The 27,882-nt window shown below is 41.5% G+C and overlaps 3 protein-coding genes across 5 annotated transcripts; 2 read left to right on the forward strand and 1 right to left on the reverse strand.

Annotated features, from left to right (window-relative positions):
* Positions 1 to 2,609: 2,609 nt before the first annotated feature.
* On the forward strand, positions 2,610 to 3,548 carry LOC131369324 (olfactory receptor 12D3-like). Its single transcript, XM_058415910.1, has one exon. It carries the CDS (start codon positions 2,610 to 2,612, stop codon positions 3,546 to 3,548), a length of 939 nt encoding a protein of 312 aa, XP_058271893.1.
* A 5,742-nt stretch (positions 3,549 to 9,290) lies between these two features.
* LOC131369321 (olfactory receptor 52N5-like) lies at positions 9,291 to 10,411 on the forward strand. Its single transcript, XM_058415907.1, has one exon. The coding sequence runs from the start codon at positions 9,371 to 9,373 to the stop codon at positions 10,307 to 10,309; it is 939 nt and encodes a 312-aa protein (XP_058271890.1). The 5' UTR covers positions 9,291 to 9,370; the 3' UTR covers positions 10,310 to 10,411.
* Positions 10,412 to 12,112: 1,701 nt separating this feature from the next.
* On the reverse strand, positions 12,113 to 27,701 carry nup98 (nucleoporin 98 and 96 precursor). Of its 3 annotated transcripts, none has more exons than XM_058415344.1 (33): positions 27,540 to 27,701; positions 24,075 to 24,181; positions 23,777 to 23,872; positions 23,457 to 23,642; positions 23,234 to 23,370; positions 23,028 to 23,135; positions 22,784 to 22,946; positions 22,276 to 22,433; positions 22,045 to 22,173; positions 21,819 to 21,945; positions 21,646 to 21,738; positions 21,408 to 21,551; positions 21,138 to 21,268; positions 20,746 to 20,933; positions 20,538 to 20,657; positions 20,119 to 20,396; positions 19,902 to 20,015; positions 19,687 to 19,825; positions 19,408 to 19,585; positions 19,096 to 19,254; positions 18,198 to 18,425; positions 17,873 to 18,002; positions 16,817 to 17,234; positions 16,356 to 16,588; positions 15,917 to 16,186; positions 15,652 to 15,809; positions 15,426 to 15,566; positions 14,969 to 15,120; positions 14,635 to 14,856; positions 14,062 to 14,303; positions 13,766 to 13,920; positions 13,550 to 13,661; positions 12,113 to 13,399 (listed from the first exon to the last, which is right to left on the reverse strand). In XM_058415344.1, the coding sequence occupies exons 2-33, from the start codon at positions 24,151 to 24,153 to the stop codon at positions 13,197 to 13,199; spliced, it is 5,391 nt and encodes a 1,796-aa protein (XP_058271327.1). In that variant the 5' UTR covers positions 24,154 to 24,181; positions 27,540 to 27,701; the 3' UTR covers positions 12,113 to 13,196. The 3 variants fall into 3 exon arrangements, with proteins under 3 accessions (XP_058271327.1, XP_058271326.1, XP_058271328.1); XM_058415343.1 differs by having other exon boundaries at positions 22,033 to 22,173; XM_058415345.1 differs by lacking the exons at positions 12,113 to 13,399; positions 13,550 to 13,661 and having other exon boundaries at positions 13,862 to 13,988; positions 22,033 to 22,173.
* Positions 27,702 to 27,882: the final 181 nt, after the last annotated feature.

The following is a 27,882-nucleotide window of genomic DNA, read 5'->3' on the forward strand; positions in this document are numbered from 1 at the left end:
ATTCCCAAGACGAGTTGATCCTGTATTGGCCGCAAAAGGAGGCCCTACACCATACTAATGAATTATTGTGGTCTAAAACCAGGTGTTTCAGTTTCATTGTCCAACCCCTGTAGGATCAGTGTGAACATGCTCTCATCTGTGAAGGAAATGGGGCACCTGCCAAGTCTGGTGTTTTCTAGTAAACACAAATCACGCAGCACTAGCACGGCTGAGCTATGAGCACAGGTTGCATTAGATGATGTCAGGCCTTCATGCCATTATCATCAAGTCTCCTGTTCCTCCTAGCACAGATACCGGTCCTGATGCTGTGAAGTTGCCTTTCTATGGCCTTGTCCTGCTCACTTCAAGTGCCAGCCCATCTCCCAGTATCTCCTCCATGCTCTTAGACATAGATACATAGATATGCCACTCTGGAAGAACTGGACTACCAGTGCAACCTGATTGGGTTGCAGGTACTGCCTCATGCTACTGCCTCAAGTAGTGACAAAGACCCTAAAAAAACACAAAAGTAAAGGAAGTGTAAGTTGAGAGCAAATGTCTATGGCTACCACCTGCAAAATGATTATCTTTTGGGGGGATTGTCTTGCTATTACCTCTCAAGCACACATATTGTCACTTTCATTTGCACCAAAGCAGATGAAACTGATACATCATTTATGCTTCCTAACAGGACAGATCGATATGCCTGAATTGTAACTAACTTGCTGTTATTATGTAATTATTAAGTGTTTCCTTTTTTGTGAGCAGTGTGGATTGTGACAACGGAACACACTGGCGACCACATGCAGCTTAAACACACTGCTTGCACGACTACCACCCAAGTGCTGAAAGGACAGCATTACTTCAGCACCCCTGTTGTGGAAAGCAGAAGAGCAAATGTTATGGACCGGTTCCTGTGAGCTCTGTCACCAGTGGAGCAAAAAGCTGTTGGGATGCTCCAACACTCTCAGAAAGACGATGGAAGCCACCTTGGAGATTGGCAGGGAAGACTTTCCACCTGGACTTGGACCAGCATGAGAAGAGGAAGCACCAGAAGAGCCATGCTGTCTGCAGACCTGCCATGCAGACTAATCCAGACCCTTCTCAACTCTGGCAGCACTATAATTCTTACCCAGCCTGTGATTCTGGCCCAAGCCACTAAGCCGGTAAGGAATGAAGGAACTGAGACCTCCTCCTACCATAGGTCCTCTTTGGTGACCGGGAGACATCTCAAGCCTCCACTGGTTTTACCTTCTTCAAGCGCTTCTTTGGACAGCAACCTCAACAGAGACACCAAACTTTATCACATGAATTTGCCAAGGAAATGGGTTCAGCTTTTGCTTTTACCCCCACAGATCCCACAGAGCATACCTTGGTATTGTGAGGAGCCAAGCTCACTCAGGCCCAAAACCAAGTCCTGAGAAAGTTGTTGGACCAGTTTGCAGATGTGTTCTCCTCCACCCCTGGACTGATGCACCTTGTCCACCATGAAATTCCAAGCTCAAGACCGCTTTTTAGCATGCCAGGAGCCACTATCAGTACCAGGTTTTTCCCCTGGGCCTGCATGTGGCTCCAGCCACATTTCAGAGACCTGAGGACATCATTTTGAGACCCCACTGGCAGTAGGGGGATGCCTATATTGACAAAGTAATAGTTCACTTCACCACCTGGTCGGATCACCTGTACCACCTTGGGCAGGTCCTAAGGGAGTTCCAGAAGGCCAGACTGACAGCTACCAAATTCCAGTATGATCTGGGGCTGACCGAAGCACAGTACCTGACGTATAGCATCAGCCAGAACCTGCTTGAAGCTGCAGGAGAAAAAGTGGAAACAGTCAAAGAGTATCCACTTCCCAAAACCGAGAAACAGGTACATGCCAGGGAGAGTGTCATAGCATACAGCACACACCCTGAAGTAAACAAGTTAATTTGACAGTAAACTGACAAAGGTTTCCTTCTGCTTTCCAGAGATTGCCGCCTCTGTACCTGCCCCCCCCCCTTAGCACTTTTTTACTACCCCGGCCTGTGTTTAGCCCTTCTTTGTCACAAGTTGCTACAGTGTATGTATGTAGTAGATGATGTGCAATAATTCTACACTTAATTGTACTATGATATTTAGTTTCTGGATCTAATGGATGTTAATAATCATAATAACAATAGTCCTGGACTTTAAAAGAGGCTCAACAGGACTCTCTTAATAACTCAACACTGCAAACAAGACACAATTTTCAAAACACACATACAGAAAGGATAACAGACTTGTGTGTAATTGTCCTGGGTAGCTCTCCTCCAGTAATATTAGACTTTCTTTTTAACTCCCATGTGACATTTTGTTATTAGTGTATTTATCAAACTGTTTGTTTTGGCATGTCAGAGAGTTGCCAAGAAACAGGAAACATTACAGATTATAAAAGTTGAACAGGCCATGACAGTGGCACAACAAGTTGCTGAGGAAGCCAAATAACAGAAGCCCACTTCTTTAAAGGTGGGGTCAAGCAGGAAAATATATGTAACTAGTAGATGTATCTGATAATTCTACAGCTGTTTACAGAAAATAATGATTTAAACTTTACTGCTTCAAGAATGAAAATGTCATTAAGCTGTTTGTTTTCTACAGGCTTGTCGGTGGCGATGGAAAACGGTTCATACAGATATGAAATTCTCAAGATCGAAGGATTGCGGGTCACACGTTACTCGGCTTATCCGGTGTTCGTTCTTCTTTTCTTGATCTATGTGTTCATTATGGTATCTAATCTTGGCATTGTCATGATGATAGCAATGGAGAAAGCTCTTCACAAACCAATGTACCTTCTTTTCTGTAACCTCCATGTGAGTGATGCGCTCAGTGCCACTGTTGTACTGCCTGGTTTACTCAAAGACATTCTGGTTGAATCTGAAAGGTATATCAGCTACGTCGCTTGTGCACTTCAAGCCTTTGGGGTTCACTCTTTGGGCACAAGCGCACACACTATATTAATAATCATGGCTTTCGACAGGTACGTGGCCATATGTAACCCGTTAAGATACCACACTATAATGACTAACAAAATGGTTGTAATGTTATCTGTAATTGCGTGGCTAATTGCTACTATTCCAGTTGGGGCCGCATTGGCCATGACTATAAGGCTCTCTCAATGTACTTCAGTAATCTCAAATCCCTACTGTGACAATGCTTCTCTGTTTAAACTGTCATGTGAGAATCTGTTACTAAATCAGGTCTATGGCTTGCTTTCAGCCGTCATGCTTTGGAGTCTGTCAATATCATGTATCAGCATTACTTATCTAAAGATTGCATACGTTTGTTTTAAAAATCGAAGCAGCACACTGAAGAGCAAGGCTATAAAAACATGCAGCACCCATCTGATTGTGTATCTCATTTTCCTGGGATGTGGCTCCACTGTAATTATTTTGCACCGCTTTGCAGCTTATGAGGAATTCCGATATCTGGCCAGTATCTTATTTCATATTGTTCCTAGAAGCCTCAACCCTGTCATATACGGCCTTCAGAACAAAGAAATACGACAGGGGCTCAAGCAGATTGTCCAGAGGAAGAAAGTGATTCCAAGATGATTTTCTTATTTAGTAAACATAGGAAGTACAGAATATATGTATTTCTATATATTTATATGAATGCAGTGTTTGAAAAATGTAAGTAATGCCTGAAGCAATAATGCCATGTTATACTAGAAAAATATATAGCAAGGATAAATTTATACACTGTTATACATTGTCACCATGAGATATATATATAACTATGTTATTTATTATTATTATATCAATGTGCAAGCAGCCAACTGAATGGTGAAATTTAGGCCATTCTATATTACTGAATTAATTTATTTGTAAATATGACTGAAAGAGTCAGTGCCTCACCAGCCACCAACCTCACTGCATGAAGTATTAACTTGTCTGCTATTTTTATTCAGATTTTCACTAGATATATATACTGTCTGTGAAGATGTTTTCTTACAAAAAAATATATTACTGTGCAACAGTTAAAGAAATCAGTGTAAAGCAGAAAAAACCTAATTAAATGGTTTCTTTAAAAAAAATACTATAAAGAGCAGTAAACAGCATTAAGACAATATTTACTATGAAAAGCTTTAGTCTTTTTGTTTTTTTTTTTCTCAGGTATCATTTTTTTCTTCTTATGAAAAGTGGTCTATTGTGTACCTTCATTACTAACATCTGGACACCTCTGTGTTTTTATCAGTTTTGAAATCAGTTTTTTACTGATCCAATCCTGCGGAAGACAAAAGACTATCATGTAAAGCCAAATTTATATATAAAAAAAAATCATTAATATGCCTAGTAACTGAAATGCATTTGAAAGTAAATGATTAGTAAATGATTACCAACAATCTCTAAAATGTATAATTCTATGCAGCAAATTTAACACAATATACACACTATAAATCTGACCGTTTAATCAATATAGTACAAGGTTACTATAGATATTTGCAGAGAAAATACTTGGACATCCTGCTGCTTTTTTTTTTTACAGCAAATGTTTTAATAAACCTGAAACAATTAGAAGAATTTGATCTGGAATTGTGTTTATTTGTTTAAATATAGTGTTAGATGAATTTTTAATATCAGGATGCACTGTAACAGTTGATACCTAAGTGAAGTCTGGTGTCATATGGAAGTGGAAATAATAATAATAATAATAATAATAATAATAATAATAAGAAGAAGAAGAAGAAGAAGAAGAAGAAGAAGAAGAAGAAGAAACAAACAAATAGTAATAAATAAATAAATAAATAATAAAATAAATAAACAAACAAATAAATAAATAAATGTAACAGGCAATACATGTAACAGGTATACACTTACTAACCACTTTACTAGGAACACTAAATACACTTAATAGTGACATTTTTAAAAAACGTTAAAACATCTCAGGTTGAAAGTCTTTACATACACTATATTGCCAAAAGTATTCGCTCACCCATCCAAATAATCAGAATCAGGTGTTCCAATCACTTCCATGGCCACAGGTGTATAAAATCAAGCACCTAGGCATGCAGACTGTTTTTACAAACATTTGTGAAAGAATGGGTCGCTCTCAGGAGCTCAGTGAATTCCAGCGTGGAACTGTGATAGGATGCCACCTGTGCAACAAATCCAGTCGTGAAATTTCCTCGCTCCTAAATATTCCACAGTCAACTGTCAGCTGTATTATAAGAACGTGGAAGTGTTTGGGAACGACAGCAACTCAGCCACGAAGTGGTAGGCCACGTAAACTGACGGAGCGGGGTCAGCGGATGCTGAGGCGCATAGTGCGAAGAGATCGCCAACTTTCTGCAGAGTCAATCGCTACAGACCTCCAAACTTCATGTGGCCTTCAGATTAGCTCAAGAACAGTGCGCAGAGAGCTTCATGGAATGGGTTTCCATGGCCAAGCAGCTGCATCCAAGCCATACATCACCAAGTGCAATGCAAAGCGTCGGATGCAGTGGTGTAAAGCACGCCGCCACTGGACTCTAGAGCAGTGGAGACGCGTTCTCTGGAGTGACGAATCGCGCTTCTCCATCTGGCAATCTGATGGACCAGTCTTGGTTTGGCAGTTGCCAGTTGAACGGTACTTGTCTGACTGCATTGTGCCAAGTGTAAAGTTTGGTGGAGGGGGGATTATGGTGTGGGGTTGTTTTTCAGGAGCTGGGCTTGGCCCCTTAGTTCCAGTGAAAGGAACACTGAATGCTTCAGCATACCAAGACATTTTGGACAATTCCATGCTCCCAACTTTGTGGGAACAGTTTGGAGCTGGCCCCTTCCTCTTCCAACATGACTGTGCACCAGTGACCAAAGCAAGGTCTATAAAGACATGGATGACAGAGTCTGGTGTGGATGAACTTGACTGGCCTGCACAGAGTCCTGACCTCAACCCGATAGAACACCTTTGGGATGAATTAGAGCGGAGACTGAGAGCCAGGCCTTCTCGTCCAACATCAGTGTGTGACCTCACAAATGCGCTTCTGGAAGAATGGTCAAAAATTCCCATAAACACACTCCTAAACCTTGTGGACAGCCTTCCCAGAAGAGTTGAAGCTGTTATAGCTGCAAAGGGCGGACCGACGTCATATTGAACCCTATGGATTAGGAATGGGATGTCACTTAAGTTCATATGCGAGTCAAGGCAGGTGAGCGAATACTTTTGGCAATATAGTGTATATTGTGTAATTTATTGTGAATGTGGCAATAGTCAGTGGAAACCGAAATAATCAACTCACTGAAGGGTGGATTCCAAATCACATCAAAAATCAAAGTGACATATTTATATAACAGGCTGATCTAACTTGCATGCATCTCTGGGCATGCTCCTGATGTGCTGGCAGATGATGTCCTGGAAATTCCCCTCCCAGACCTGGATCAGCTCCTGGGCCATCTGTAGTGCTACTTCAGATGTTTTGATATGTGCCATTCCAGAGGTTTTCAACTAGATTCAGATCTGGGGAATATGAGGGCCAGTCAATAACATCAATGCCTTTGTTATGCAGAAACTGCCTACACACTCTCACCACATGAGGCTGGGCATTGTCTGAACCAGGAGAAACCCTGGCCCCACTGCACCAATGTAAGGTCTGACAATGGCTCTGAGCATTTCATCACGGTATCTAACAGCAGTAAGAGTACCAGTGGCTAGCATGTGGAGGTCTGTGCGTCCTTCCAAAGATATTCCTCCCCAGTCTATCACTGACCCACCACCAAACTTGTCATGCTGGATGATGTTACAAGCAGCATAATGTTTCCCACGACATCTCCAGACTCGTTCATGCCTGTCACATAGGATCAGTGTGAACATGCTCTCATCTGTGAAGAGAATGGGGCACCTGCCAAGTCTGGTGTTCTCTGGTAAATGCAAATCATGCAGCACATGGCTGGGCTATGAGCACAGGTCGCATTAGATGATGTCAGGCCCTCATGACATACTCATGGAGTCCTTCCTAGCACAAAAGAGCAGATACCGGTCCTGTTGCTGGGTTGTTGCCTTTCTACTGCCTTGTCCTGCTCTCTTCAAGAGACACACCAAACCTCCTAGTGATTGCTTACGTGGATGTGCCATCCTGGAAGAATTGGACTACCTGTGCAACCTGATGGGGTTAAAGGTACTGCCTCATGCTACAGGTAGTGACAAAGTTTTGACCCTAGCAAAACACAAAACTAGAGACAAATCAGACAGGAAGTATAAATTGAAAGCAATTGTCTATGGCTACCACCTGAAAAATGGGTGTGATTGTCCTCTCAAGTGCTCCTATTGTCACTTTCATTGACACCAAAAAAGAATACACTGATTCACAATCATTTGTGCTTCCTAACCAAATGGATTGATATCCCTGAATTGTAACTGACATGCTGTTATAGTGTGATTATTAAGTGTTTCCTTCATTTTTGTGAGCAGTGTGGATTGTGACGATGGACAATGGAACACACTGGTGGCCACATGCAGCTTAAACACACTGCTTGCACGACTACCACCCTGGTGTTGAAAGGACAGCACTACTTTAGCACCCCTGTTGTGGAAAGCAGAAGAACAAATGTGATGGACCGGTTCCTGTGAGCTCTGCCACCAGAGGAGCAAAAAGCTGTTGGGATGCTCCAACACTCTCAGAGAGATGACAGAGACCCTCGAGTGTGCCTTGGCCACTTTGGAAATTGGCAGGGAAGACAGACAAGAGAACCAGCCTGGACCATGCTGGGCTTAAACCTTCCATCACCTGGACATGGACCACCATGGGAAGAGGAAGCACCACAAGAGACACCCTACCTGTGGACCCACCATGGATGAGCCCATGCAGACCAAGCCAGACCCTTCTCAACTCTGGCAGCACTATAATTCTGGCCTGACCTCTGATTGTGGCCCAAGCCAATAAGTTGGTGGGGACATTGTCTACCACCACCAGACAGACACACTCGTTGAGGGGTTCAATCAGACACTGAAGCAGATGCTCCGGTGGGTGGTAGAGTAAGGAAGGAACCGGGACCTCCTCCTGCCCTACGTCCTCTTACTGACTGGGAGACACTTCAAACCTCCAGTGGTTTTACCTTCTTCAAGCTCTTCTTCACCTGGCAACCTCAACAGACACACCCAACTTTATATCATCAATTTGCTAACGAAATGGGCTGAGCTGGTGTCTGTGTTTGCTGTTACTCCCACAGATCCCATGGAGCATCCCATGTGAGGAACCTGCCACGGCATGATACCAAGAACTTCCTTTAGGCCTGCATGGGGCTCCAACCACATTTCAGAGACTTGTGGACATCGTTTTGTGACCCCACTGGCAATATGCAGCTGCCTACATTAACGGAGTAGTAGTTCACTTCACCACCTGGTCAGACCACCTGTACCACCTTGGGGAGGTCCTAAGAGAGCTCCAGAAGGCCGGGCTGATGGCTAACAAATTCAAGCATCATCTGGGCCTGACAGAGTATCATCTGATGATGACCGACCCAGTATCTAAACTATAGCATCAGCCGGGAGCTGCTTGAAGCTACAGGAGAAAAAATTGGAAACAGTCGAAGTATCCACTTCCCTTGACCGAGAAACAAATACGTGCCAGGGAGAGTGTCAAAGCATACAGCACACACCCTGAGGTAAGCAAGTTAATTTGACAGTAAACTGACGAATGCTTCCCTCTGCTTTCCAGAGCTCGTCGCCTCTGAACCTCGACTTTTTTCACCTCACCCCACCATAAGAACCTTAAATAAAAGAGCCAGTTTTCAGTAACCCAGCCTCCTGTGTGTTCAGCCCTTCTTTGTCACAAATTGCTACTGCGTATGTATGTAGTAGATGATGTGCAATAATTCTACACTTAAATGTACTATGATATTTAGTTTCTGGATCTACTGGCTGTTAATAATCATAATAACAATAATCCTGGACTTTAAAAGAGGCTCAACAGGACTCTCTTAATAACTCAACACTACAAACAAGACACAATTTTCAAAACACACATACAGAAACAGACTTGGGGTTTAGGGCAATAACAGACTTGTGTGTAATTGTCCTGGGTAGCTCTCCTCCAGTAATATTAGACTTTCTTTTTAACGCCCACGTGACACTTTTTTATTAGTGTATTTATCAGACTGTTTGTTTTGGCATGTCAGAGAGTTGCCAGGAAACAGGAAACATTACAGATTATAAAAGTTGAACAGGCCATGACAGTGGCACAGCAAGTTACTGAGGAAGCCAAATAACAGAAGCCTACTTTTTTTAAAGGTGGGGTCAAGCAGGAAAATATATGTAACAGACATCTCCCATCATCTGATAATTCTACAGCTGTTTACAGAAAATAATGATGTAAACTTTACTGCTAAAGGTGAAACTGAGAAACTGATCAAGAATGAAAATGTCATTAAGCTGTTTGTTTTCTACAGGCTTGTAGGCGACGATGGAAAACGGTTCATACAGATATGAAATTCTCAAGATCGAAGGATTGCGGGTCACACGTTACTCGGCTTATCCGGTGTTCGTTCTTCTTTTCTTGATCTATGTGTTCATTATGGTATCTAATCTTGGCATTGTCATGATGATAGCAATGGAGAAAGCTCTTCACAAACCAATGTACCTTCTTTTCTGTAACCTCCCTGTGAGTGATGCGCTCAGTGCCACTGTTGTACTGCCTGGTTTACTCAAAGACATTCTGGTTGAATCTGAAAGGTATATCAGCTACGTCGCTTGTGCACTTCAAGCCTTTGGGGTTCATTCGTTGAGTACAAGCGCACACACTATATTAATAATCATGGCTTTCGACAGGTACGTGGCCATATGTAACCCGTTAAGATACCACACTATAATGACTAACAAAATGGTTGTAAAGTTGTCTGTAATTGCGTGGCTAATTGCTACCATTCCAGTAGGGGCTGTATTGGCCCTGTCTATTAGGCTCTCTCAATGTACTTCAGTAATCTCAAATCCCTACTGTGACAATCCTTCTCTGTTTAAACTGTCATGTGAGAATCTGTTACTAAATCAGGTCTTTGGCTTGCTTTCTGCCGTCATGCTTTGGAGTCTGTCAATATCATGTATCAGCATTACTTATCTAAAGATTGCATACGTTTGTTTTAAAAATCGAAGCAGCACACTGAAGAGCAAGGCTATAAAAACATGCAGCACCCATCTGATTGTGTATCTCATTTTCCTGGGATGTGGCTCCACTGTAATTATTTTGCACCGCTTTGCAGCTTATGAGGAACTCCGAAATCTGGCCAGTATCTTATTTCATATTGTTCCTACAAGCCTCAACCCTGTCATATACGGCCTTCAGACCAAAGAAATACGACAGGGGCTCCAGCAGATTGTCCAGAGGAGGAAAATGATTCCAGGATGATTGTTATTTAGTAAACATAGGAAATATAAAATGTGTGCATCTCTGTACTATATAAATGCAGTGTTAAAAAACAAAAATGAAAGGAATGCAAGCAGCATGCAGTGATGGACTGATATATATTATTATTATTAATAATAATAATAATAATAATAATAATAATAATAATAATAATAATTATTATTATTATTATTATTATTAAAATCCTCATATTTTATATATGTATTGTTCTAAAACATTATGTTCCTTGATAAAGTGACATTAAGTATTACCTTGTCTATTACTTTTATTCAGATTTTTAGATTTTCATTCGATATACCATCTTTAAATATCCGTAACATTTCCTTTTTCTAGCAAAAATATTTAGTATGAAAAGCTTTTGTGTGTGTGTGTCTTATTAAGTATATATAAAGCTTTCAATAATATTGTAGGTAGCTGCTATAATCCAAGTCTTAATTTTTTTGTCCCTCAATATTATGCTTTCTCATTGTATTCCAGCAATCTTAAACCCCTACTGTGACAATCCTTCTCTGTTTAAACTGTCTTGTGTCTGTTACCCAATCAGATCCTTTAACTTTCTATTTATTTATTTATTTTTATTTTTTTTACTCCTGTCATGCTTTGGATTATCTCTGTATCATGCAGATGTTTTGCACTGTCGATTGATCAGAAACTTCAAATTCTGGTCAGCATGTTCATTTTTGTTACCCTGCAAGCCTCAACCCTGTCATATACAGCCTTTCGACCAAGGCGGTCTTTGTTTGAAATGTAAATGCAGTGTTACACAGAGAAACCAGCCTGATGCATAGGAAAAAAAACATAGATGTAAAATATATATCTAAGAGACAATATTTTATCATGATACAAGTTTAAGGGAAAGTATTATTTTTCACCATTATTACATACTCTTATATTTACTGTTTATCTATATTTAATCTAATCAAATTATTATTTTTTTTTTTATCTTTAACATCATCTCTGATATTTGTCATAATGTGTTTTATGGTGAATTTCAAACGGATCTTTCGTTTGAGTTTTAATGCCTTTGTCTACAAAAGCCGGTGACTGAGGAACTGCAGGGTGTCGGTGTGTGAAGTCAGGGAGTGTGTGTGCGTGTGTGTGTATTTGTATGCAACTCATTTCCCCCTCTTTGTTTAATGAGGGAAGAAATTGTTACGCAGGTTTAATAGTGGCTATTTGTACATGTTTCCATTTATAGATTATGAACAGAATCTCTAAATTCAAATGTGAGAGACAAAGAAAGTGAGAGAAAGCATGATATTAATAACAATGAGCAATAATCAACATGTAACTTTAGAACATCTCTCTGCTTTATTTTTAGAAAATGCAGCTCTCTATAATAAACTGCCTGGTAGTTTATGGATTAAACTCATGATCGGCTTTGGGTTGGAGCACAGACCCAATTTCCAGGTGATAAAATAATAAGACTAGCTGCATTGTGAAAACTTTTGTTCCAGTTGTATTTTCCTGGTCTAGAAACACTGAATCTCATACAGCACCTTTCCTTTAGCATGTGATTTCCAAACAGAAATGAAGGCAATCATTGAACCAACAGACATTTGTAAGATCTGGGTCAGACAGCTGGACTGTCCTAGATACGGCTGGACTATACTACATCATCCAGGATTTAAATAAACCATACGGACAACGAGCACGTTTGTTTTCTCGCTTTTTGAGCATTTTAGTCCTTTCCTATTAGAAATATTCAAAATATGTCTGAGGACTTGTGATCATTCTCAAGCCTTCGCTTCTTCAGAATATAAATGCAGCCATTTAAACAGAAAATATAATTAATTTTTATTTTATTTGCCTTTTTTTTTTTTCTTTTTTAGAAAAGTAATCTGCACAAACATGCTGAGCGCAAAAATGTTGAACAAACATCCACACGTTACGTGAACAGAGCTGCGGATAAGAAACAAAGCATCACAGTCAGACAGTTCACACTATAGCAAAGAGAATTAAAAACACAGCTGATGAGGAAACCAGCGTTGTAGCAGGATCGATTTTAATGACGCGCTTATAAAACAGACGCAAGCGTTTGCGCCGACTGAACATTACCGAGGAACGAACGGCAGCAGGACGATTTCAGCTCACACTTGTTAAATACATCCTCACATTCACCCGCTTTGCAGCTCTATCCATTCATTTATATTACGTTTGTTGAAAAGTTTAACAACGCAGTTTCTGCTGCTGTTTGGCATATGTACAAAATTTTACAAAAATATAGATATTCATGGCCATTTTACAGGTTTACCGTCATCGTTGATTGGTGCCATATGAGGATATATGAAGTGATGGAAGTTATATTCCATCTCAAATTGATCACCACCTTAAAAAGACCAGCACTTTTATTCAAAATCACAAGCACAACCACCGATAAACTGCGGATATGCTCGAGTTGTATCCTCACAATGAGTTACTCTACAGCAAAAAAAAAAAAAAAAAAAAAAGGAAAAAGGAAAGAAAATTCCTAAATCTGCTGCCAGATCAGATAATGTTGCATCAACCAAAATCTTTAAAATCTAAACTAAAGATAGCTGTTGTTGAATAGCAAATGATATTGCAGAAAATCTGGCGATGTCAAACACTGCAACGTGTATTCTCTCTCTAATGATCGCCAGCCAACGAGGTTTAACAAGCATTCCGTCAGGAGCAAGAAAAACACCACCACTAACATGCACGGAGAGTCCTCAAAAATCAGGAATAACTCAGTAAAATGCACACACTTGTATCTAAGCGTACAAATCATACACAAAAATGACTCATGAGTGAAGGTTTATGTGTTGAGTGACATTATGAGGTGAAACTAGAGTGCTCAGAGACTGAGAGTGCCGAGAAAGCCCTGAAGTTCTGGGAGTTGTCACTAGTCTCAGTGACTAGCGACATATTCACGTAGGTAAGACTGGGTGAGGCTGCGAAGTTCTTCCAGAGCGTAGTCCTCCGGCATGGGTAAGCGTCCGATGTGGGGTGCAAGATGACACAGGGGGATGTGACGAGGATCCGGTGTGCCTTCTCCACCGTGCTGAAGGCTTAACACCACACGCAGGATGTTAGCCAGACGTTTGGCCATTTCTGTACGTGAAGCAAAACAAGCAGGCGGTCACATAAATATACAAAACATGCAACTGTCCAACACAAACTTGAAATCTGAAAATCTGTGTGTTATACATACACACACATCCTCCCGATTTACACACACATGTAAACACCAAAAGCACTAACCTGACTGGGCCAGTCTGTCTTTGGCTTTGAAACAAGGAAGTTGTTCAATCCTGCTGCACAAGGAGGTCACATCAGTGTGTAGCCGCTCCAGCTCGTATCCTGGGCTGTCCATCTAAACAGATTTTTAAACAGACAATTGTCAAAATGACAGAATCCAACACCAAAATCCAGGTTAATGTTTGAGTTCATGAACCTTTGTTTAGAATTGTGGTGTACCTTCTGAATGGCTTTCAGAGTCTGAATAACACGGATGTAGTCCAGATAGACGCGTCCTGATGTGTCCCAGTCCTGTATCTGCACGCTGCGCTCAGGCACTGCCAAGCCCTCCAGAAACTCCTTCAGATACTCGTGATTATCGTTAATGATGCAGTCTTGAAGAGTACAGAAACAACGAATAAGGATATTTCTGATTAGAGGTAAAGACCTCCAGAGCTAGCCACTAGAAGAGAAAAAAAAAAACCTTTCAAATCCTAGGCTATCCCTACTACTGCTTCACATATTTATGCACAAACCTGAAGCCAGGTTCTGGATGACGAGCCGGTGGCAGTGGTTCCAGTGTCCGGCCCGATAGAGGTGGAGAGCTTCACGATGCCGGTCTCCGTCCCTGCGTGCCCGAGTGGCCTTGGCTTCATGAATCCACTGCATGGGGATGAGCAGCTTGTTGGTGAGGAAGCGTTCCTTCTCTGCAGACTCCTCAGTCTCCTCCAGGGTGCAGTGCTGGTTCAGGATCTCCCGCACGGCATGCTCTCGAAGCCTGCACATCCGTTTACAGACAACAATGCTCAGCAAAACACATGCAGTCATTTTGAATGAACAAGTTAATGCAAGTCTGATTTAACAATTTTGTTGACTGATTCATTTGAGCTTTTTAAGTTTCTGTAATGTGAATGAATTGAGGGTTGGACTGAGTTTAGTATGCTAGAAAGACCCATGTGATGTGCAAAGCCTCTACAGCTCTACCATTATCTCCTCGGTTATACTATTTAGCACTTCATATCCTGTGGCCTCAGGAGACCTACTATTAACAGCAACAGGTTCATTACTAAGCAGATACAATTTGCCGAAATTAAAGCCAGGTTACTCACTGTGAGTCAGGGATGTGCAACAGAACAAAAACAGCCATCTCCCAGAGGCCTGCGCTCTCGAGCTGAGCAGCATAGCTAGTGTGTAGCAGATTTTGTCTTGGCACTGACAGATGGGTGTAATTCAGGGCTTGTAACACGTTCCAAAGGTGCCAACTTAGCCTATAGTCTAGCTGCTCTGCAGTCACTGTAGTGGGGTCCAGAAGCTGCTGCAGGCTGTAGTGCCTAAACAAATCAATGTTGGAGAAATAACAGAATTCATTAATTACAGAATAGATCTGAAGAAAGGTCTGTACATCTCTAAAAAAATTTTTAAAAAAGCATAACATCTACTTACTTATCGCTGTAAAGTTTGAGTAGATGGAAACAGATGTCATAGAGGGTTTTTTTAGATTCTGCATCTTCCATTTCTTCAAATGTTTCCAGGTCTACATCATCCATATAGGGAGGAAGAGGAGCACAGGCATATCTTCTTCCATCTTCCAAACCCTGAAAACATGCATTTGTTTTAATAAAAAGAAAGAATTTGGTTTCATAACATTCAGCCCATCAGCAACTCAACATACTTCCAACATACAGATCATGCACAGTGATCAATCCCCTGGTTTAGACGGTATTTTTAGCCATAAAACATTATTTTTTTATAGATTGTTTTTAGTATACTTCAAACAGCAGTTTAGACAAAGAGAAATTCTAAATTTGTCCTCATTTCTCTCAACCCTACACATTTGACACTAGATTTCTTCTTAAAAGGATGGATTACTTTGAACACAACTATTATGTATGACTTGTACCTGAAAGGCAGTTTCGTATTTGGTGAGAGCATCTGCTACAGAGGCAGTAGGAGGCAGCATGTACCACAGATGCACAGCCAAACAGCGCTTCCAGTCCAGCTTAGAGCACACATTTAAACAGCAGTCTGTGGTCTCCCAAACCTGAGACAAGAGATCCGACAAACTCAGAACGGTGTATCCAATCCTAATCAAAAACATGACACCCACACACGCTTTATAGCCTTACGGGTTTGCCTGCAAGTAGAGCAAAAATGTGCAATCTGTCCTCCTGGATGAAAGAGTCTGTCTGCATTCTGTTCCAGTCTGCTAACTGCAGAGCCAAAAGATCTCTGCTGAGCTGAGAACCCACGGCCTGGGACAGCAGCAGGGACAGACGATGGTCTCCTACAGACACACAAATTGTTAAACTAAACTCAAGACACAAAAGATGTAGGAATACAGTTTCAATGACATGCTAGGGATGTTTGGGTTTTTTCTTTTTTTAACCTTACCATTTTTCTGGGCCAGTCTGCAAGCCTCACTGATACAGTGGCCAGTCAGGTAGCTGAAGATGGCATCAACGTGGCTCTGTGTCTTACTCTGGCACACTTCCTCCTCGATTCGTTGGGCTGCACTTTCAGATAGCCAGCGTGAGAAACTGTGCCTTCTCGCATGTTGCTCTCGATAGCCTCCTCCACTCTCAGGCTCCAAGTCCTGCTCTCCAAGACGTCCCCATAGAGCCTCACACAGAGTCCACACTTGCTGCCAGTGACCGAGTACAACTGATAAAAACAAAAGGAAGAGACTGCCCTCAGAAGGTTTACTCAATTCTGACTGAGCTAGACATTTTTTCCCCCCAATCTGATCCATTAAAAAAAATTAAATCACACCATGTTAACACTGCTTCTCTCATAATGAGCTAGTACTCTGAGCTGTGAGAGATAGTCCTACCGTCTCCAGCTCCCGCCTGCTTCAAGACCTCTACAATCCACTTGGCGTAATCATGCAGAGCATTCACGCCTTTCTCTGGCTGGATGAAAGGGCAGATATCATCAGTGCTGATGGTGCTGTGCTTGAGCCCGATCTCAAGAGGTTTGTGGTACACTGCCAGGTTCTGTGATGTCTCCTTGGGCTCCATGCCCACGACTTGCTCTATGTGTACTTTAAAGGGGCTTTGAGTGATCCTGCAGCAAACATTGTGAGACAATTAAACAAATTCAGACTGTTTACCTGTTTATCAAATACAGAAATGCAGCTTTAATTGATTCTGAATTCATTCTATAGAGGGGAAAATTTGTCTTTTAATAAACATTTATAAATAATATGGCAAATTATATATATACACACATCAAATGAACCAAACTTTAAACAGTTTAGTAAACTTGATTAAAATTCATTCATGCTCAACTCACTGCCGGATCTTGGTAGGTCTGGGCAAGAAGCTGAAGCCCAGGACGTCTTTGGTCTGATCCTTCGACTCTTCAGACGTGACGAGAGGTTTCCCACAATGCACTAGTGTCCAGTTAGGCCCCCATCCCACCCTGAAAGAGCGGCCCATGTATAGCGCTGCATCCAACAGCAGACGACCTTTTCCCAGAGTGACCGAGGTAGCCATTGGCACGGGGCCACCCAGTCTGCGTGCTCCCACAGTCCTCAGCGTGACCTCAGGGACAGGAGGAGGCAAAATAATCGAGGTACCCAGCGAAGGCCATGGGGCTTCTGGGACTGGTGGTTTACTCAGCTTTTGAGGGCTCACTCCGAAAGGAACCTCTGGCAGCTGGGACAACAGCGCTCCAGCCGAGGTGAATTTGCTCTGGAGAAGGCCGCCCACTTCCGAAGAAAAGAAAAATTCATTTTAGCGACACACCAAGTTACACTATAATAACAAAAATAAATAATGATGGGTGTCTTCGACTGCAAAGTTGTGTAACAAAAAACTGGCCAAAGCAGTCCAGCCCTAATTACAGGTTTAAGGATTTCAGCACCTAGTACTGCCCAATGTGGAATATATAACCGCAGATACATAAAATAATAAACTAAACAAAAGTTAAACTGAGGGAAAACTGTTTTTTTGACTGGCATGTTATGTGGTAGGTGTTACACTAGCGGAATAGGCAGATTAGCCAGCTAACAACAAGCAAAATGTACTAGCCATATGCAAACACCAGAAGTAAAAGCAAGGATAAGATGAAACCACAAATTTTCTTTTATTTTAATAAATGTTACACATTTATCTTCCATAGTTAAATGGGAAAGAACCTTTCTGTGTGGAGAACCTGCACCACAGGATTGGACCAAGGTAATTATTTGGATGTGTCATACTTAATGTCACTTATCAGGGCTGTTATTCACACCTACTACTGTGCAATGTACTCCCAAGATTTGCGTGAGGAAAAACTGCCACTAGTGTTTGCTATCTATATAAACTGTGTCAGTAGTGATGTTTGTGTGTGTAAAAACCCGCTAACCTGATAGCCTGGATTGGGCTTTAGCCAGTAAAAGCCGGGGAGACGACACCTCCTCCAAGAGTTTTGAAGGGAGCTGCTCATGAAAGAGGTCGCAGTCATCATCACCCACAAATAGGGATGCCTTCATAATCTGTGCAATTTACAGGAATAGAAGGGAAGGTATATTAAATATACAACCCCACTGTCAGGTCAGGACTTCAACATACAAAAGCAATAGCATTCTGGGTTTAACTCTGTGAACGGACTTGCTGATCGAAAATTAAGCAAACATGTTCAAGAATGTGTGAACAATGTGAACAGTGTATCATGTGAACGCCGATAAAACCTGAAGAGTGTGGGGGTTGATTCCTAACGAGGAGGCAATCTGACTGGAAGCAGAGATGGGCTCTGGCTCAGAAGGGGTGGCCGGTCTTAGGGCCATCCTCGTGTCATCCTCCAGCACACTGTCATCCTCCTCAAACAACACTCCATCTGCTGGAGGCTCCTGGGTAATATCCGCCATGTCACTGTCCAGCTCCGGCACACGGCTCAGAAGCTCCAGTACAGCCGTACTCTACACGTATGTGCAAAGACAGACTGTGAGACGGCTTAAATATAGGCAGACATTAATAACTATACATTTGAAATGTTACTGCTAACACCAAAATAAAAAGAGACACTTTATGCTATTGTATTGACAAATAATATTGTGTTTTTATTTGTTAGCATACAAACAAAATGAGACATGCACAATCACGGCCCTCCATTTCAATTCTAAGCCACTGAATTTGGAGGGTGGTTAAATGAGTCATTTGCAATCATTCAAACAATTTCACAGTAGCACTTCTAAATATTACACTTATACAACTTAAACACACAAAACTCCTTTGAAATACATTCATCAGCTAATGTTCACTCACACTCCACCCCAAACAGCCACTAAAAAAAATCTTAGACATTATTAAACGTCTTCAGATGTTGGATAAATTCTCAACGCCATGACTAAGCTTGAAAATATATTCTATATATGTATAACCGCAAACCAATTACACTCTGCAAAGAAAACAGGCCAAGCCACTAAAAAGTTTTATAGATGTGTTATGGTGATAAATTCTAATTATAAAATGTTATCAATTGTTGTGGACAGATGTCCACTCCTGGATTTAGTTATCGGCATCAGCAGCACAGGAGGCAGAGGTACAGATGAACTCAGTGTGTCTGTCGCGGCGTGTTCCTCAGTCTACCTGAGCTTGTGGCGCCATCTGCTGATGCTGCTGGGACAGTGGAATTTGTTGCAGTCCTGCCGGGATCGCCGTTTTCAACTTCTTCGTGTCAGTTTTAGCCGGGGGGACTTCTTCCTCCTCGTCGGAGTCCTGCAGGCCGTACTTAGAAAAATGTGCAACCTGGAGAAGAGACGAAACAGGATTAAAACTTTATTTGATACACGGTGACAAAAGTGTGACAATTTATTCCTAAAGCAGGTCAGGAAACGTCAAAAGACGCAAAATTCCTAACGTGCATCAAGAAATAACCAAAAAGAAAAAAGGGGCCCGAACCTCAAATACCCAGGAGCCAGTTTCAGGCCTGTACTCCAGGAAACGAGCCCCTTGCTTGCGCGAGGCGTTCTCCAGACGTTCCTCGTAGTTCATCTCGGTCAAACGCTGAGGACTTTTGATCTGAGTGCGGGTGGTTTTGTCGTTGGGCCAAACGCCATCCAGAGTCACTTCTGCTCGTCTGTAGATGACATTTAATTTGGATTTTATTATTTAAGAACACAGAGCAAGTAACAACAAAATAGCCACTGAAATGCGGGAAAGTATCAGAAATATGCTAACCTGTTGAGGCCCTCTCCTTCATTAGGCTTATCTTTGTCATCAGGGTAGACGATTACTTCCTTTCGTCTAAAGTGCACGATTTCATCAAGATTCAGGTTGGTCAAATGCACTTCACCAGGGAAGAAAACTGACCCATATCCTGGAACACAAGTTCAATGTTAATATTTATCTGTATTGTAAAATAACTCTTTTAGGAATTGTGATCCCTAGTGTACCTTTCCTTCCGACTGTGAAGTTCTCGACAATACACTCCCCATTCTCATTCAGCATCTTCCCCAGCTCCTCCATGGACGGGATGGTGTAGTAGCCCACCCGTGTGAGAACGATACCTGCAGACACGAAATGGAGGGAAAGTCAACCGTGGATCCATGATTGTTCTTTAGATTAACATCAAAGATTTAAAAGGCTTGGAAGACTAGGATCACCACCTACCAGCTGGGTGAGGGGGTTTCTGTGCCTCCAGCTCTTCATCTCTCTCTTCCTGAACACTCTCATCTCCCAAAGAGATTTCCTCGCTGCTGAGGTCCAGGCCGTTACGGACACTGACGGCTCTCCTCATGTTCAGCTCGCAGATGGTGTCTTGCAGTGATGGACTGGGCTGGGTGTGTGGGATGGGCTTAGCGATGGGGTTGGTGTAGAACTTGGAGACTTGCAGATCATCCTCTGCTCCTCCTTCTATATCTTGGGTTTCCTCTGCATCTGCTCTCAGACTGGAGACAGATTTGAAATGTTAATGAGAATTTTTGGGGTAATAACGTTTTAAGTTCTCAAATATGCATACAGTATGGTAACGATCTATAAAGGGCCAAATAAAAATCACGTAGTTATAAGATAACAATATAAAATCTGACCTAAGGCCGTTCTGCGGGTATTCTGACGGCGAGTTCAAGTCATCAGCCTCCCTGTTCAGTGGGCTGCTGTACAGACTGCTTCCATTCAAGTTTTTTAACACAAGTTTCTTTATGCTCCTCCTAAAACAGAACAAGTGTAAACACTTTAACAAAACTTCAAGCCATTTTAGACAATAATGCAAATTCTCTTTGTATAAATGTCCCTTACCTGGGCATAAAAGCTCCGTTGGCGACAGACGGTTCATCATCGTCTAGCCCATCGAAAAGCTGCGATTTCCCAGAACCTGAAGAGGTAAGGGCCTTAGGGCGCACACGTGTGGCAGGACGAGGGGTGAGTTTGTAGTGTGTGGGGGTCGTCAGGGCTTTCTGGGCAGCTGGATTTGTAGGCTTCAGGCGCTAATTAAAGCAAAAAAAAAAAAAAAAAAAACCCATTAAAATCTCCTCACAAATTTGCCAGCATCTCACAGATCAGGCTTTAAAGCTCCTCTTCAAACTAGTTTCTTTAAGACATCCAATTTTATGACATTCTCTGCTTCAACAACTAACAATGGGGGAAAAAAAAAAAAAAATCATGTAAGAGCCTTCCGCATGGCCACCTACCTCCTCTTTCTTCTTGGGATCAGAAAGCGGGTTTCTAAAAAGGGGAGAGTCTCCAAAAGGTGAATAGTTAAGTGCATTCAGTTGCTGCTGTAGCACTGCTTGCTGGGCTGCGGCGTTGGGATCCGTCAGAGCTGAAAGAGCAAACATCACGGTTTAGCAAGCTTGTAATATAAAATGCTCAATCATTATGTTATCACAACGTATTACACTAACCTAGTCACTACCAAGCAAATGTTTTTATATCTTGGTACTTGAAAGAGTAATACTCACCGACGGGTTGCTGCGGCGCTCCAAAGTTCAGAGCGCTGGCTCCTGTGTTGAAGCTAGTACCCCCAAACGTTCCCACTGTCCCCAGAGTGGAGCCGATCTTGTTCTGGTTATTTCCAAACAGAGACGTCTGCCCTGTACCTACACCTGAAAGGATGGGATGAGATGCTCCTTTCAATACAAAGATGATACATTTCCCCAAGAGTCTAAACTGTTATGCACAAAATGATGTAGCTTATACCTGTTCCAAAACCTGTTCCGAGTCCTGCTCCTAGTGCACCAGTAGCAGGTTTGTTTCCAAACAGGCTACCTCCAGCAGGACTGGCTCCAAACCCTAAAAGAGTGCCTCCAGCTGTTAGAAATCAAACTGCTTTATTACAAATTATTAGATTACAAATAAATTCTCACACTCACCAAAGGTGTTTGTGTTTGTGCCCAAAGTGAGTGTGGGTTTGTTGCCGAACAGGCCAGTGCCTGTGCCAAAGGAAGGAGCGCTTGTGGTGGTGGTGCCAAAACCAGCAGGCTTGTTACCGAACAGATTCTGCAAAGAACAAAAAAACATTAATGACAACATTCAAGTAACATATTTACCAAAAAAAAAATTGCTAAAAAGTTTTTCACCAGTCACCTGTGTACCCACATTCCCAAAGCCGGCGTTGGGCTGCCCAAAGAGTCCAGTGCCTGTGCCGAAGCCAGTTGCTGTGCTGGTGTTGGCTGTGTTTCCAAACAGACCTCCGGCCTGTGAGGCAGCAGTGTTCCCAAACAAACCCTATTCACAGAGAATTAGAGAACAGTCCACAGATTATTAGACAATTCCAAACATTAACATCAGCACTATCATCTATGAACCTGCAACCCTTTGTGTACTAACCATGCTGCTGGTATTGGCCAGGCCCATGGTATTGGTGCCACCGAATGAGAAGCCTGTGTTTTGGGTGGTGGTGGGTTGACCAAAGGGCTTGAAGAGACTATTAGTCTGCGTTGGCTGGCCAAATAAACCACCTGGTGTCGCCCCAAAGTTGCTTGTACCTACGGAACAATTAGTCATGTTAGTTATTCATTTTGAGCCACAGCAATACATACAAGTGTATAGAATTCAGCACAAATACATGCATACCGTTGCTTGATATATCATGATGAAACCAAAATCAAAACACTTATGAAGTGTTTAAAAGAACTTCAAAGAAACTGTTACATACAGTGTAGTAAAATCACTGAGCTCCTTAACAAAAGTACAGCTCATATGCATACATCATGAGGATACGCCCATGTCTGTGACTTGTACATCATATACTGAATAACCATTAAAAATGTCTACCAAAATTAGTTATAACTTATTCCTCCTTTTTTATTATTATTTTTTTTTTTTTTTTACATACCAGCGCTGAAGGATGGCTTGGTCTGGTTGAAGCTGAAGCCGGTACCCGAAGAGCCAAACAGGCCGGTAGCAGTGCTTGGAGTTGCAGTGGCTGTAGCCCCAAAGAGGCCACCTGTGTTGGAGGGTCCCTTCCTCCCAGCCTGATAATCCTCCAACCTTAACTCCTGAAAAACAGAGATGCCATTATTAAATTGAACCGATTAAAAACTAGAAACACTGAATGAAATAAACCCACTGCTCCTGACCTCTAGAGATTTGTTTTCATACTCCTTCATGGCCGTGATACACTGATGCTTGGTGTTGATGCTAGTCGTCACACCGCTCTTCACCATTGTGTCACTTCCTGTTGGTGGCTGGAAGAAATTCAGAGACGGATAAAAATTAAAAAACGGCAATGTTTATCAAGTTGAAAAAAGTAGTCATAGAGAAGAACAAACAAGATTAAACCTACATTAAATTTAATAGTTGTGCCAGGTTGGGTAGCAGTAAAGCCCGAGGATCCAAACAGAGATGAGGTTCCTCCGAACGGATTGGAGGTGGTGTTAGTTGTCCCAAACAACCCTCCACTGCTGGTACTAGTCCCGAATGCTGCGAAGCAGATTTGACGATGTGAAAAATACCAAATACCTACATATCTGTGTAAATCCTTACCGAATTAATTTAACTGAACTTACTACCAAAAGAGGCGGGTTTATTGGCACTGAATGCATTGCCTTGCTGGGAGAAAAGACCTCCACCTCCTGTATTAGTACTTCCAAAGAGGCTGTTTGAGGTACCGCCACTTGTTGCACCAAAGCCAAATCCGCTGCTTGTGGACGAAGTGACGGGCTGACTGAACGTGCTGGAGCCAAAAAGCCCACCTAGGTAGAGCAAAAGATCATCTCTGTTTATTACATCATATCTCTTTCAGATCCTGAAACTCCAGACTCATTCACTGGATTCATTCACCACCAGTTTGATACTGAGTTGAATCCAGTATCAGCAATAAGCATACCAGGTTTATTCTGTGTCGCCCCAAAGAGACCACCAGTGTTGTTTGTGGTTCCAAATGCAGAAGCACCAAAACCACCTGTTGCTCCAAACCCTGTGTCTGAAAAACAAAAGAGATCACTTCAGCTCAGTGTTGACCAACACAGGAAATCAGGCAATTTTACTCCCTTGATAAACATGACATTTAAAAACTGCTCAGAAGTTGGAAATAAAATCACTGACACAAAAAAAAATCCCTCTTCTAAACCTTGCACCAGAGAAAAAAAAAAACATTAGTCACAGATGACATCCTCAATACTTACTCTGTTGTCCAAACGTAGATGAAGTCCCAAATCCTCCTGTCCCTCCCCCGAAGGGAGTACCGAACGACTTGTTGAACATCTTGTGCTGCTATAGACACTGCATAAGTCTGCCACAGACACAAATACACAATCGATTACAAAATGATCATAAAACCAACCACGCGATCAGTGTACAACTTTACATGCATGGAAAAATGAGCTGAAGTTAATTTGTGAGAAATATTTAAAAGCACTCGAACCTACTGTTCGGGAACCGTGACCAAAATTCTGTTGCGATCGTAATGCTCAGAAAATTATTTACCACTAAAAGGTTACATATGTTAGATGATACATGATAGATCAAATGACTAGAGATATTTACTTCAAGCATGGGTATGAGTAATGAGTATCTGCTTCGGACAGCCACATCTGGCACATCTGTAATGCTGTTATTAATGATAACTGGATAAAACAGTATATCAACAGTTATGTTCACTATACAGGACAAAGACAGCTCATTCAAAATACACAGATACCTTCTGATAATTATTGAACTACCTATAAAAATTCTTTAAGTATAACTTGGAACAAAAAGTTCTGTTTTTGTGCGATATATTACATATATTAAGTTTACCTTGAAGGCACGTTTTGTGATAGAAATATATCAGTGAGAATCAAGGGGAAGGTGTACAAGACAGTGGTGAGACCAGTGGTGAGAAGAGATAAGAGTCAGAGCTGGAGGTAGCAGAGCTGAAGATGTCGAGGTTCTCTTTGGGAGTGACACGGCTGGACAGGATTAGGAACACGTACATCAGAGGGACAGCTCATGTTGGACGTTTGGGGGACAAAGTTAGGGAGGCCATATTAAGATGGTTTGGTCATGTTCAGAGGAGGGAGAGTGAGTATATTGGTAGGAGAATGTTGGACATGGAGCTGCCAGGCAGGAGGCAAAGAGGAAGGCCAAAGAGGAGGTGTATGGATGGAATAAATGAGGATATGAAGCTAGTGGGTGCAAGTGTTGAGGATGCAGAAGATAGGGATAGGTGGAGAGAGATGATTTGCTGTGGAGACCCCTGAAGGGAAAAATTGAAAGACTTAAAGGCACCTTTCTCTACAGCGACTTTCTCTTTTTTCAGCTTACAACAACGTGAAAGTGACATTAAGAGATTTGATAGAAAAGTCTCTCAAAAATAGCTAAGAAAGAACAGCAATTAGTTAAATTCTTCTTTCTGATGGCTTAGAAAAGCATCGTCAAAAAAAAAAAGTATTTTTTTTTTTCTTCGCATAACTGGAGAAATACTTGGGATTGACCCAAGTTATGGTCACTCACTTCACCTGTTTTTTGTGTTTAGTACAGAAAATGAGAAAAGAAAGTTGAAAAATTTCCTCCGACAAACTAAACTCGTTTGTTTTTTAAATACTAATACCACTAGTTTTAATGAAATTAAACAACTGTACCTAAAAAGCTTGTTTGGTTTAGGAAAAAGGATTTTTTTTTTAAAATACAGATTTCTAGAGGGTTTTTTTTTTTTAGATACTTTATAAATGGTGGAGAAAGAATGCATTATTTCCAGGATGAAATCAAAGAATCGAAGTGGTGAATATTACTAGTCATCACTACATGTTTAATTCAAAAAGAAACTATTCCACATTTCCCACTTCTGCACAATACATGCTATAAAAAACGAAAACGGCCCTAAAATGACTGAACTACCTTCAGTGACATGTGCAATGGCAATAGCATTCAAGTACGCTATATGACCAAAAGTTTTGGGACACCCCTCCAAATGATTTAATTCAGGTGTTTTTTAGGGGTCGGGCTCGGCCCCTTGGTTCCAGTGAAAGGAACTCAATGTTTCAGCATACTAAGACATTTTGGATAATTTCATGCTCCCAACTTTGTGGGAACAGTTTGGGGATGATCCCTTCCTGTTCCAACATGACTGCTCACCAGTGCACAAAGCAAGCTCCATAAAGACATTGATCAGTGAGTTTGGTGTGGAGGAACTGCACAGAGTCCTGACCTCAACCCCATAGAACACCTTTGGGATGAATTAGAGCGGAGACTGTGAGCCAGGCCAAAACCGGGACATCTGCCTTTACATGTACATGAATTTAATAAGGAGTTGTCCCGCCCTTTGCAGCTAGAACAGCTTCAACTCTTCTGGGAAGGCTTTCCACAGGGTTTAGGAGTGTGTTTATGGGAATTTTTGACCATTCCTCTAGAAGCGCATTTGTGAGGTCAGGCACTGATGTTGGACGAGAAGGTTTGGCTCACAGTCTCCGCTCTAATTCATCACTAAAGTTGTTCTATCAGGTTGAGGTCAGGACTCTGTGCAGTTCCTCCACACCAAACACGCTCATCCATGTCTTTATGGAGCTTGGTATAATGAAGCAATAAGAGTTCCTTTCACTGGAACTAAGGGGCTGAGACCAACACCAAAATTCAATGATTTTTGAGGGGTGTCCCAAAACTTTTGCCAGCACAGTGTATATATTTAGGAGGATGCTTTTCAGGTTTTATTTCTCCTGCAGATTAATATTTTGTGTCAAAGCTCAGAGTTGTTACTAAATGAACGTGGTTAATTGCAATTGCACAAAAAATAAATAAATAAATAAAACTACAGGAAGACTGCAGGCACGGTGTTAGCTGAGGTGAAAACTATAATAATAATAATAATAATAAGTCTTTTAAATAATGTCTTTAAATAAGTTTTTGTTTGTTTTAATAGTGCTTTAAATTGAGATAAGTGATATTTTGGTTTTCTGGGCGCCAGAGACAGGCCTAGTCCTGGGTCAAGGCCTGTGTTGTATTTAAATCTAGTTTACTAGTTATGTAAATAGTCAGAATGCCATTAGTTTTAGTCACACACACACACACACACACACACAAAAACAAACAAAGAGAGAGAGATCTGGAGAGTACCGTGAAGTCTGCCTTAAAAACCGGATTTATCCTGTAGAAACTAGCGTGTACACACAGCTACCAACCAAAACCTAGTATATCCGGCTAGGCTAAGGCGTAGCTCAACCACAGCGGAGATTTCAAAGCTGGATTAGTTTAATTTTCTAAAATAATTTCATTACTAATGTTATCTTTTAGCTCACGTGCGTGCTGTAGAAAACAGTGAGGAACGCTTTGCGGGCATGTTAGCTTAAAGCTAGCTCGCTAATCGTTAACTTGTGTGTCACGAGCAACTTTTTTAAAACAAGAAACGGCGTAACCTTAACGTTTAAGATGCTCACCGTGTGCGCATATGTATATTATATATATAGGTAGACGTTTAAAATATAATAATCATATATATACATAGTCAATCGAAAGCTTTATTCTTAATCAGTCGTATAGTAACGTTCATAAGTCGGCTAGCTAGCTAGGGAAAAATAGCATAGCTATAACGGCTAACGTGGTAGTGCGCGAGACAGGGCAATTCAAATTCCGAACATATATATATATATATAAATTTCTAGTCTAAAAGTACTCACCGGGTGTTTTTCTGTCTCAAAAAAATCAGAACGTGTGTCCAGTGACTCGGGAGTTCCTCTCGTCGCGAATGGTTTTCAGAAGATCTCAGTTTTGCGAGGGAGCATTTTTGAAGAACATGTCGCTAAAGAACTTGCATGGAGGGAAACAACGCAACGCCAAATGCGTCACTGGTTACAGAATACAGAGACGCAGATTCGACACAGAGACTCACGACACAACACCCTTTCCAACACTTTCGTCTCAAATTCTGTAAAAAAAAAATAATAATAATAAGTTTAAAAAGTTTTTTTATCGAAACTGTGCACGCGCATTTCTTTTCAATGCATATACTAAATTTATGTT

This window comes from Hemibagrus wyckioides, linkage group LG18 (assembly GCF_019097595.1).
Source record: "Hemibagrus wyckioides isolate EC202008001 linkage group LG18, SWU_Hwy_1.0, whole genome shotgun sequence".
Lineage (NCBI taxonomy): Eukaryota > Metazoa > Chordata > Actinopteri > Siluriformes > Bagridae > Hemibagrus > Hemibagrus wyckioides.